This window comes from Xiphophorus maculatus, chromosome 11 (genome assembly GCF_002775205.1).
Source record: "Xiphophorus maculatus strain JP 163 A chromosome 11, X_maculatus-5.0-male, whole genome shotgun sequence".
NCBI lineage: Eukaryota > Metazoa > Chordata > Actinopteri > Cyprinodontiformes > Poeciliidae > Xiphophorus > Xiphophorus maculatus.
Window position 1 is genome coordinate 22,476,947 of NC_036453.1, and position 12,829 is coordinate 22,489,775.

At 37.9% G+C, this 12,829-nt stretch overlaps 1 protein-coding gene across 1 annotated transcript in view; it reads left to right on the forward strand.

Moving 5' to 3' along the window:
* Positions 1-11,740: 11,740 nt before the first annotated feature.
* Positions 11,741-12,829, forward strand: part of sez6 (seizure related 6 homolog) — a 113,828-nt gene continuing 112,739 nt past the window's right edge. The window contains exon 1 of the mRNA XM_005803614.2: positions 11,741-12,141. Coding sequence (XP_005803671.1) covers positions 12,057-12,141 — 85 coding nt within the window. The 5' untranslated portion in view covers positions 11,741-12,056. The remainder of the gene's footprint in view (positions 12,142-12,829) is intronic.

Genomic DNA, 12,829 nt, shown 5'->3' on the forward strand with positions numbered 1-12,829 from the left:
AGAAAATTAAGAAGGAAGGAAAAACGTTTGTATTTGCAGGGATTATTTAAATAAAAATCAAGATTTGTCCATGAATGCCCAAGTTGTTACTTTTAGTCCACCATCAATTTGAGGTTTTGAATACAGAATTTAACAGCCATCTTGTTCGGTTTGATACTTCTCTCTTCGCAGTGGAGGATGGTTGTTTACAGCACAGCCATTATTTCCAATAAGCTTCTTGGCGTCAAACTGACACATTATGTCACAGACAAACGTTAGCGATTGGGTAAAAATTCAGACTTCGTGAGAGTCCACACCTCCAACAGGCAATAACTTCTCAACAGCCACAGGTCCACACCCATCCATACGAAGCCAAGTGTAGAACAAGGAGCTGGTTTTTACCAGGCTACCTCTGAGTGATGGTTTTGTTGGTAGAGGACCCCCACCTTGAGCTTTTTGTAGCCTCTTAAATTTTTTTTTAACAAGACTTTGTGTTTAGCTCCCACTATCCTCAAATTGACCGTAACCATATCCTTTGTCCTTTGCTAAAGGAAAGCATCCCCACTGCATGATGCTGCCACTGTCATGTTTCACAGAGGAAAGTACGTTGTAAAGGAGGTTAAATACAAATGCAGAGCAGACTTTTTAGATTTTAAGTTGTAAAAAAAATATTGTTTTGCCTTCCTTCTACATCACAGTTAATCACTGCTTTCTGTTGATATACAACAGAAAAGTCCCAAGTCTCAGTTAGCTGCTTCAATGTGACAAATTCTGAAAAAGTTCAAAGTAGAAAGTACTGCACGCATAGAAGCTCGTTGTGCTTCTCTGTGGGTTGTTTTGACAATTAATGCCCTCATTTTTTATTATTTTTTTAAATAACCCATTATTGTATCACACCTATGCACAGAAACCCACATCCTGACACATGCCTCCACGGCAGCAAAACAGAGCACCGTTATCAGGGAAAAAAAAAAAACTAAAAAAAAAAGTTTCTCCCTTCAGCAATAATTTCCTGCTTCACCCTTTCAAAACATTCACTGCACCATATCGGCACCACTATGCCTCTAATTACATTTGACAAGAGGGGTTACATTAATTTTCTTGTAACCATGTTACCAAAGACACCTTCCTCCTCTGTATCTTGAGTGTTATTGCAGCAGGTGTGAGGAATTTCTAGTGCAGTGTTAATTCTGTAGTCATCAAAGTGACAGCACTAAGCTTGGGAATCCTTTCAGGCTCATTACCATAGTCTGCTGAATCTATTGGCACGGCCCCGCATGACTGGGCAGACGCTGCTTCGGGGCCGGTCGTCCGATGGAAGCAATAATCAGGAGGGTTAACAGATGCAGCTCCGTCTTCGGGGGTCACATTCCCGCTATTCCCGCTGTTGAGACTCAGACCGAGCAGGAGAATCGCCCATGCTGCTTCCACACAGTTTGTTATTGAAAGAAAATTAGAATGTTTTCTTACCTGGGATGGATTTGACTTGAGGATGTAGTTGGAGAGATTCATTATTTGAGGTCAAAAGTCGGATGGAGCTCGACTTAACCGTTTCCCCGAATGAGCCGCGGAAAATGGATGTGTACAGAATGCCTGGGAAAAAAAAGAGGAAAAAAACTGTCTGTTGTAAAGCGGAAAGGCTCAGAGGGATCTCTTTTCCAATACATGGTAATGAGGAATGTGCAATTAACTGGGCTCTGCGAGCAGGAGGTGCACGACAAGGGGCTGGGGGAGGGTAGATGAGGGAAGACAGCACAATGCTACAAACTACACCAAACTATTTTTGACGTGGCTGCCATGAGCTGATGCAGAAGAAACATCATATTTCTCTGGAAATTGGGTCATAACAAAAAAATAACTGAGAAATAGTTGATTAAAGTAGTAGACAAAAAAAAATCTATAAATAAAAATGAACTGGAGACAATATGCAAACATTAGATTCTCAAAGGATTTGGTTGATTCCTGTTAAACTGCTAATATATTCTGCTTCCCGTCAATGCAGAAAAACACAGTAAGCATTGCTAATCAACCAAAGAGGCTGCATTTAACATATGAAATACACAATGAAGAAGTCCCTTATAGGAGTGTGGATATATATATATATATATATATATATATATATATATATATATATATATACATATATATATATATATATATATATATATATATATATATATATATATATATATATATATATATATATATATATATATATATATATATATATATATATATATATATATATTTTTTTTTTTTTTTTTTATCTAATCATTGGAAGTTTCTGTAATAACATTGATAACTTGACTAAATATGTCTCAGTTAAAATGACACTATGTATTTTCATTGCAGTTTTGATTGTAATTAGAAGTCTTTCCATTATCATGTCATTTTTAATATTTTAATATCTTAATCATATTTATTCAGCGTGTATAAGAAGCAAACTTTTCCACAGGCATCAGTAGTCCAATTTCCTGCTTATATGCAGCATATAAGTAGGAAATTAGATTCTTTCCTCTTTGGGTAAAGTCATTATCACTTGCATGTCAAGTTTTCAAAAGTCGGAAATTGTCCAACAATTTTTTAAGTAATTGCAAAACAGATTTCATTTGAAGACTTTTTTTCCATGTAGATGCAAAAACAAGTCTTGCATTTAGGTTGCATCCTGAACAGGCCACTAGTCCATCACACAGAAGCACAGTCACAGTAATTTACCATTACCAATTTCTCTAAAAGGGATATTTTGCGGGAGGAAGCCACAACCAGAGAAAACCCACGAATGCTGCGAGAGAACAAGTTAACTTTGTGCCAACATTTAACCTCAGGTCCTTTTTGCTTCAAAGCAACAGTGCTAACAACTGTACAACACTGCACATATTTGAGTGTTCTTATTTAATGAGAAGAGACAATGGATGTTATTTCTGTTATTTCGTTTTGCCATGTATACTTTCTTTCTTTCCATCATCCAGAGTGTTTTAGGAACTTTAATTTGTCGCAGTTTCCTGTTTCTGAAACACAATATGACACGACACAACTCCTCATTTCTCTAAGACACTTTTTAAAGAGTTGAAGACAACGATGGATCCACGTGAAGAAGAAGGAACAGATGCATATTAATTGTCATTATCAAATATTGGCATCATGGAAGTAGTCAGGAAAGGAAATCGCTTCTTTACGAATTCTAGTATTATGCTGCTCAAAGTGGCACCGTGTTGGAGTAACTGTCACATTACTACTGACTTTGTAGACTTTAGGTCATAATATTGTCAGTTGTGGCTTTGCTTATTTGGACAATTGTTCCCTCTGGTTTTGAATGCTGTGCAGCTGGAAAGATTTATTTTTATTTGTATTTTTATTATTTTTTTTGGACAGTTGCTATGATGAATAATTGTTCCAACAAGACATTGTTTTTGCAGCTGCAAACAGCTCATTAGCATCTCAAAAGCTCCAGTAACACCTGAACTACAACCCCAATTGTAGGGGACTTAAAAAGGAGACTTTGTGCATGCAGAGCAGGACCAAACAGCAGAGAGAGAAGGAAGAAGTTCAAACCAGCTCTTTCATTGAGACCGCAACATCTCTCTCCCCAGCTTCCTAACCTTACGACCAGGCAGACATTTGAAAAGGAGCAGTAAAAGCAAATGAGGTGCATTAGCAGTGCTTGGCAACAACGGCCGTGACATCCAGGACATATTATTGTGGAATATAGTCTCTGCTCCCTGGGAATAGAGCATTTAGTACATCATGTCAGTCATAAGACAGATATGTCAACAGTCATCGAGGCCTTGTTAGACTGACTACTCCAGATCCTTTCTACTTACAGCATCACCATCCACAACTACTCTTTGAAGATACTTGGATGACATGATTTACAATAATACTTCATTTCCTCTTGGGACGAATAAAATATATTTGATTTGAACTAAGTTGGATACACACAAGAACACCCATGAATACTCAGCCCCAAAACTAAACCTACTAATATCTACAGTCAAAGCAACTAAAAAGTAGGGGTATGTCATATTGGTAATACAGATTGATAAAGAGGAAAATATTAGGAAAAAAATTAAATGCATGTGATAAAATAAATCAATTTGGAAAATACATATTCTTTTATTCTGGTGACTATTTATAAAGACGTAAAAAAAAAAAAAATCCAAAACAGAACCATTTTTTGAGTTTACATATTTGTTTGGCCAAATCCAATAAAAAAAAGCAGAAAATGTGAAATATCATCTGTGATATTGTTAAACAGGTATTTAGGTATTTAGGCATAAAAGGTATTTATGCTGTGATATAATTTTTTGGCAAAATCCCCCACTCGCTCCTATTAAAAAGTAAAGAAAACGGGCACTGAGACAAATAAGTATATTAAGTCAAATATTATTATAATTATAGAATTATAATTTGATGATAATTCATCAAATTATACTATTACACAAATATTTCATCAACAAGTAGTTTTTTTTTTTGTTTTTTTGTTACATGCAATTACCACACTAAAACTGGATTAAAACATCAGTTAAAATGATAACTATGACAGACATGACTCCCACTTTCATCAAAAAACAAAACAAGCCTAAAATACTGCAGGGAGATGAAACTCAATAAGATCCAATTAAAGTCATGAGAAACGGTGAGACTAGTTTTCTATAACTAATTCCGCGCCATTCTCAGACGTCTTCTAGGTGAATGAAATGATTTCCATTCAAGTCGTAAAAGGACCTAAGAAGTCATCCCTTTGAAGTCGTGTTGAATAAAGTCAGAGGAAATTTAGCGGAGGAAAATGTAATAAGGAATAGCTGACAAAAATTTGATTAAAACTAAAAATCTCTACAGATATAGAAATGTGACAGAAACCAAATTACATTTTGGTCAAAAGGCTGCGACTGAAAAGAAATACAAACGTGCTGTCAAAATTAGCACAGGTTCTAGTTATCTCCACTTTAAATTACTGTCTTTCTGCCACCTCTGGGCTGGTGACCTGTATAGGCTATGAGCCCAATGGATGGTTACATTTTTACAGAAAAGGGTCTTCAAATTGCATTTATCTGGCAATAAATATACTTGTTTTATTAAACAAAAGTGTGAACGCTTCGCACTGTTGTGTCAGTAGGAACTGTTAAAGAAGATGCTGTCTGAAACCTGCACATGTTCCAGGTAAAATATCTATTAATGTCATCCTTTGCCTTTACCTCTATTCTGTTTTCATTGTTTTATAACTTCGAAGGTATTGCTAATTCTTGTCTACTGTAAATGTGTGCTTAGTAAAATTTGGCAAGCTTAATTTGAGTATAAGAGAAATATGTCAAGATTAAGGAATACAAAAAATACAATTCTTTGCTTTATTATTTGCCTTCTCATGTATTTTGCATTCAGGAATCTGTTTGGTTTTATGGACATGCCGGAAATACTGAAAAACAAAAGTGACTTTAAAAATTATCCCTTTCGTGATTAGATTTGACTGATTGAAGGTGTGGAAGGAAATAATCCCGGTGTTCAAATAATTCATAAAGTTTCAAAACAAGACGAAAAGCAGCTTTCAAAATTGGCCAATCTGGCTATTCGGATGATGTTTTCCTACGAAAAAAAAATAACACTCAGAAAATATCCCCCCCAAAAAATCTGCAGCAGTCATTAAAAAGATACGAAGCAAACTTTGACAAACGTACAGTATCTTCTTTGCAATTTCTGTGTGATTAGACCTAAAGATGTTTTTTTTATGTAGCAATTATTTATATTTTTCTCAAAAATTACAATTCTTCAAAATCTACTGAATAAACAATCCAAAGAAGAAAACAGCGGAAAACAAGTGAAGGGAAAAAAAAATAACAATAATCAACTGGGGAATGAATTGCATCAGTGTGTATGTGTTGCTGCTGCTGCTTCTGCTGCTAACTGTGCTGAATCAGGTATATATTACTTCCCCCTCTGCAAAGTCTGATATTTTTCCCCTCAGTTTCAGACTGAATCTCCCCCAATCTCAGTGGCTGACCAAGCAGACTAATGCAGGAGAAATAGCACTAAATGACGGCGAACACTGAACAGATTTGACTCTAATTGTGATTGTTGGCTGAAAGGGGTCACGGTTCAGATCTGTGAATGTAATGCACGATGATTAGCCCTGCATGCTATTGTGTGTAATGTTACTGTGATATTGTTGCCGCCTGTGACATGAGCTGTAATTTGGAGGCTGTAATGCTGCGTGGGCAGACGCTCATTGATAGCATTTGGCGCACAGCCTTGCTTGGGTGAAGCACTTATTAGCAAAGCCAGTCAATCTAAACATCGCAGACAGTGCCCTGAGTCAATGGGAGTGTGTTTGTTAGCTGAGCATGCTGTATAATAATCAGTACGTCCCGAGCAATCTAATGAACAGCCATCATAAGACGTTTTTTACATAATCCTGCCATCTAAGATTACCTTAATGCTTGTAAAAGCTCGCTGCCGATGTGTGCCTCATTACCTTGGGACATTGGTCATTTCATTTCAAGGGTCTGATTTTCATTAACTGCTTTACCCCCCCCAACCCATTAGCAGAATGAAAGCTCGACTGCAACCATCTGGCTGCCAACTAGACCTCAGGGCTGCTTTATGGCTTCATCGAGCTTCACCGAGGAGAAGGTTGCACTATTAGAGATTTTTTTTTTCTTTTTCTTAGTCAGGCCAAAGGGGAGTTATGGGAGTGATGCAAAGAAGCGATGTCCACATTTGGGAATGCGGGAAGGAAAAGGGAGGATGGGGGAACCTAGATAAATTTAGAAAAAAAAAGAGAGAGAGAGAGAGAAAGACAACTGGCACAGCAACAGAGGAGAGGCAAAGTGAGACAAAGTCAAATAGAACCTGAGAGAAATGTCAACACAAGGAAGGAAAAACAGAAGGCAGAGAGAGGAAAAAAGGGAAAATAATGTAAAAAAAAAAAAAAAAGGCTACATGTAATGGAAATGACATTCATAATATTTCCAGAATAAGATTTGTGTTTTTTCCAGGCTGCTGATTCCCAGAGGTGTGACAAGGGGGGAGAAAAAAAAAAAAAAAAGAGCTGACAGATGATAACCCATCCTGTGTAGCTTATGGTAGAGTAAAACAGGTGTACATTTTTATTGCTTCCAATGGACACAATTTATTTTTAGAATTAGTTGTCTTGTTTCTGAAATAGCACCTGCTTACACATGCATATTTTAGTCTCTCCTGTGCAGCCGGGCTCTTGCTCTCCTGCGGTGCTTTTATTCTCCAATCCTGCCTTAACCACATTTCTTGCCCCTAAAACGCTTTTCATTTTCACAATGTCTTTGAATGTCTTGCAAAACTGCCCATGAATGCGGGCCGGCCGACACCAACTTGCTTTGTTTGAGTGCAAGAACGCAACAGAGAAGCAGTCCTGGGGAGAAATACATAATACAGTTTTCTACTCATTTCTCTCCGCAGAAGCAATATTGAAATAGTGTTAATGCTTGAATTGAGCAGAAGTTACTGACAAGGTGAAAAGTGTGCAGGGACCCATTATTTTACTGGTTGGATTAAACTTTTTCTTTTTCTAACATAACAGCACAAGGTGACCTACAGTAGTAGACGTGGTCCAATGACAAACATGCTATATTAATTATATATCTAATATTCACATTACAGAGGGTGAAAACAGATTTCATCAAGCCCGTTTAACAAATCCTTTATGCACATTTCATTTTCGTCATGCTACTTAATAAACAAAAGGTTTGTTACAACATTTGGAGACCAGTAATTCATGCTTCATTTAGTTTTCTAACATGCTCACACTTAACATAGAGGTCAGAGGTGGACCCACAGCATGTAACAATGACTGACCTTCGGTGCTTGTAGGAGTTTTTCTCCCTTGCAGCAGTCTGACATAGTCCTGCCCACACAAACCAATAAGCTCATCTTGTTAACGGTTTTTAAGGAACGGCATTTGATGCTAGATTCGGGCATTGCTAGAACAGTTTTAGATGATTACATGTTTTATTTTTTTTAAAAGAGAGAAAAACTTTTCTTTCTTTCCCCACACTGCTGCATCTCTTGTTGAGCTTCACTTGAAATGTTTTTTTGTTGTTGTTTTTTTCCTTTTACAGCCTTATTCTTTTTGAGGCTATGCTCAGAAATTGCAGCGTACACAATATTTGTTTGCCAAACCATCTGGAAAAGAATCTTTCTACAAATGTATTATACAATAGTCATGCGGATAACACGAGCTCAGACTACTAATGTTTGAGGCGGTTCAGGAGCCTTGTGTTGTTGAAGGCAGAGTCCTCTCATCTCCAGTCCTAAACGCAATATATGGCACCTTACAAAGGCTTCATATCGTTTAAAAAAGGTTCAGGTTTTGTCACGTTGCAAAAACAAAATTCAATTTGTTTGCATGCAACACAAAAGGCATAACTATGAAATATGTGTAAAATAGTACATGATTTCCAAACTGAAAACTTTGGTGTGGATTTCTATGCAGCCCACCGCATTCTGACTCTCCTAAATAAAATCCAGTTTGGCTTATGCCTTTAGAGGTCACTCGGTTAGTAAACAGACTCTAACTCCATGAAACCTAAACTCAGTATATAAATCCATCTGTTCTGTGAAGGTCTCAGAGGTTTTTAAAAGAACGTTGTCGAATAAGTTTCATCATAAAGACCAAGGAACTGAATGGACAGGTTATTAGGGATAAAGTTGCGGAGGAGTTTGAAGCAGGGTTAGCCTGTGAAACAATAGTAAGTTTTAAAGATGTCACATTCATCCTCCAGAAAAGGAAGAAGTATGGCACATAGCTGGCTAGCTTCACTAAAAGCCTTAGCACAGAAAAGCACCAATGAGCTGCAGGGATCCACATCTCAGGACTGAGGATTTTTATAACAGGACAGCTACTGTTATTGTCATTCACAAAACTTTATTTATGAAATTGTTGCAAGAAAAACAGCACCGTTACAATGAATATGGGAGACAAGACAGGACAGAGAAAAGTTGTGTGTTCCAGAAATGGTGGGGCACAGCAGATGTATGCATTGCAGAAAACACACACAGTGTGTCAAACCCTGAAATCACCATCCTGAATACGGTGATGACAGCACCATGCTGAGGGGATGTTTTTCTTCTGACTGAACCATCATTGACAGAGGTTGGAATTTCTGACGGCAAAGACGGGTAGAAAAATGGATGAAATACAGACCTGGGGGAGAAACATGTTAGATGCTGCAAAAGATGTGGGATTAACTTCCAGCAGGAAGGTACAGAATCGTTTAAATCAAAGCAAATTCATGTGTTTGAATAGCCCAGTTAGGAACCAGACCAGAATAAAATGAATATCCAGTGGTCATTGATATTCTCCATTCAAACTGACTGAGCTTGATAGATTCAGCAGAGAGGAATGGGCAGAAACATCAGCCTATAGATGTGCTGGCAAAGATGTTACCCAAAAGACTTGCAGCTAGAACTGCAGCAAAACATAGACTGGAGGGCCAAACACAATCGCACTGCAATACTTTCTCATTTTTACTTCTATAAGATTTGCATATGAATAAAAAATGAAAATCATAAATCATTTTTCTCAGTTCCCAATTATGTGCTACGCTGTGTCATGTAAAATTCTAATAAAATATGTGCAGGTTTGCGATTGTAGTCCAGGGTGCCGTTTATCCCCCCTCTTGTTGTTCATTACATGATAGTCAGACTCTGGCTGCTGGCGTCCCTGCTGTATTTTACAGGTTTACTCACAGTCACCGATTTAACAACACCACTTTATTCATTAGAAGGCAGCGGCCACATACATCTCTGTGGCAAACTGTTACAGTCCTGAGACATAAACCAAATGTGAAATGGGGGACAGAAAAGTGACCTAACAGACTCAGAGCATGGCATGGTTATTTCCAGCACCTGAGGAATGTCTCACTGTGGGGCTTATCACGCACAGCGGGGGTCTACGCTTTACTGAGAATTGAACTATAGAGAAAAAGAAGAAAAAAAATAAATCGACTCAGCCGCTCTCCTGGCTTCTGTGTAGGGCAGAGGTGAAATAAATAGTCATAATGGTATGTGATAAATTTAGGGTTAGAAATGAAAAAAAAAAAGAAAAAAAGAAATGAAATTCAATTTAACGCTGGTGCGGACAACAGTGCATAGCATACAAGAATATAACTGGACTCGGCCAGGATCAATATCGGATTTCTTGGCAGAATCTTTTGTTTAAACCCCCACCCACTTTTTTTGATTCTATTGAACATGTCCAAGCCCTCCTACTGCACCTTAAAGCAGTGACTGTATACAGTAGCACAGTGAAAGGTCCTGTTGTAACGCAACAACGATCACAGCATGTTCTGCAACACAATTCAAATTCAAAATTTCATAGGACGTATGCAGATGTGACTATTTTCTTTAAAAGAAAATAGTCACATCTGCATACTTGTGACTTTAAAGTATTTTCTTTAAAGATACTATCCAGCTGTGATTTACTTTATTTTTATTTTTTGCCGAAAAATGCACACTGACAATAAACAAACACACGGCAGTGTGGTATTGTTTTACACTAAATGATTTTACAGTGCGCTGGAGGAAAAACCTGCTTATTCTGCTTATTTGTGTGAATAAATTGATGACATCACAGGAGGCACAAGAATCTGGCTGATCAGCTCGCACGAGCAAACACGATTGCTGACAGAGACGATATCAGGGAGTGATAGAATTGCTAAAATCACTAACATTGCATTTTAGTGATTCTAACTGATCTGAAACAAGAATGTTTGACTTCAATTTAATGTTGGACAGTGAGGAAAAACTGGTTCTACATCAAACAAGTCTGACTTATTCCTGAGCACAAATTAAAGATGCCCAAAGAAGACATGTTGATCTGTTTAAATGTTTTTAAGCAAGTACATGGGAATGTACAGCACTCAGGAGGGAGATGTGATGATTATGTGGTGGTGACAAAAGATTCATATAAGACGCAGAACAAAAGCTGAAGACAATGTGTAAACACTGACCATAGCTAGTAAGGAAGCGTCTATATTCCTTGTTGAAAGGCCAGTCAGACAGGAGGAAGCCACTACTCCAACTGCGTCATTAAAAGCAGTTGGATGTAAAAACCCAAATGGAATTTTTTAAGTAACTTGAAGACAAGGAAGTCAATTTTGGACTAACAACCACAAAACCTCGATCTCAAATCCCATTGAAAAGTTGGGAGTAGAGCTAAGATGGTGCTGAGCAGACGGGGCACAAATCTAACTTGATTACACCGGTATTTTTCCCCAGAAGAATGAGTCAAAATTGCATTAGACTATTGCGAGAAGCTTGTTGAATGATGACAATTTTTTTTTTTACTCAAGTCAAATGCAAACCTTTGAGTTTGTTTCAAGAAAGTAAAGGAAATAATAATAATAATAATTAAGAAAAACAGATTCATTGGCATTAACTTTGGAGATTCTAACTGATATGAGTTTGATTTCGTGTCGGATGTTGAGGAAAACTGGTTCTAACTCAAACTTTATCTCAAATGCATATATAAGACTGCTTTTGCTGGTTGGGCATATAAAAAAAAAAATCTGTTTTGACTGCTTTTGTTCTACTTGATTATAACTGTGTAATTAAAAACAGATTGAAATAAGGGAGTAAAAAAATATTTCGTTTTGCTTGATTACATTAAACAGGAGAGTAAAAAATCAGGGCGGAATGTTTGTTTTGTTTTGTTTGTTTTCTTTTTTTCTTAACTCCTCCGACTAAGTTGTTGGAGGCGGTTCCTTTCGCAGACGCTAGGAGCTGTCCGCGGTGCTGAACTGCCTCTCCTCTCTCTCTCGCTTCCTCTCTCTGTGCCGACAGCTCCCACAGCCAGGAATCCGCTTACCGCTCGCCCAAATTAAAACAGGACCTCCGCGATCCACTTGATTATTCCCGACCCTCTTCACTCAGCGAATTATTCCAGGAAGCAGAACGGTTTTGCAAATCCTCGCCTTGCTCATATATATACATATATATATATTTTCTCTATCGTTCGCCGGCCACTGGAAGTACCTCTGTTATTCTTTTTTTGTTACACACGGACGTTCAGTTTCACGCCGGGAAGACAAACCTCGACTTTCGCCGACATGTGGATGAGACGTTGCTGCCAGTTTAAGACTCTATTTGCGGTTTTGGCTCTCGCTGCTGTAATCGCCCAAATCCACGGAGAAGGTAAGAACTTGGCTTCCCGCTTTCACTTTTTTTTTTTTTTTTTTTTTTTTTTTTGTGAAGGTCTCTGCTGAACTACAAAAGGCGATGGGGAAAAACAAGCTCAGTGCTTGGACAGGAGCATCGGGCTGACGATGTGCAGATCTACAAGTGTGAATGTTAAACGTGCAAGACTTTAATATATTATCTTTAAAAAGTGACGGTGAAAAAAACAAAAAACAAACAAAAACAAAAAGAAGGAAAATCTTCCCAATCTAAAGCACTACTTGCAACATTTTAAATGCTAAATTAGTCCCATGGCTCTCGGAATGCACCCAATACAAGTTATAGATCCCTCACATTCTGCCGGAGGGTAGAATGAGTTCAGCACTCGGTTACGTAACAGTAATACTGTTAATCACAAGTATGAAAACAGCCCCAGGGGGAGAGGTGAACTTAATAAGACTCTCACAAAGCAAACACCGTTGTGGAACATATTCCACCTAATGCGATCATTTACCTCGCCGCGCGTTTTACGTGTTTATCGCTCCCTTTGAAACCCCGGGTTCACAGTTAGGAAGTGACTTGTTTTGCTACTGAGGGTCCATGTGACAGACGGTGCTCCTTAATAAGACTCTAATCCTCTGGAATTGCAGAAGATTATTGACCAAGCTGTTTGACACAGTCGAGTGGGGAAGCGGCAACAGATTCG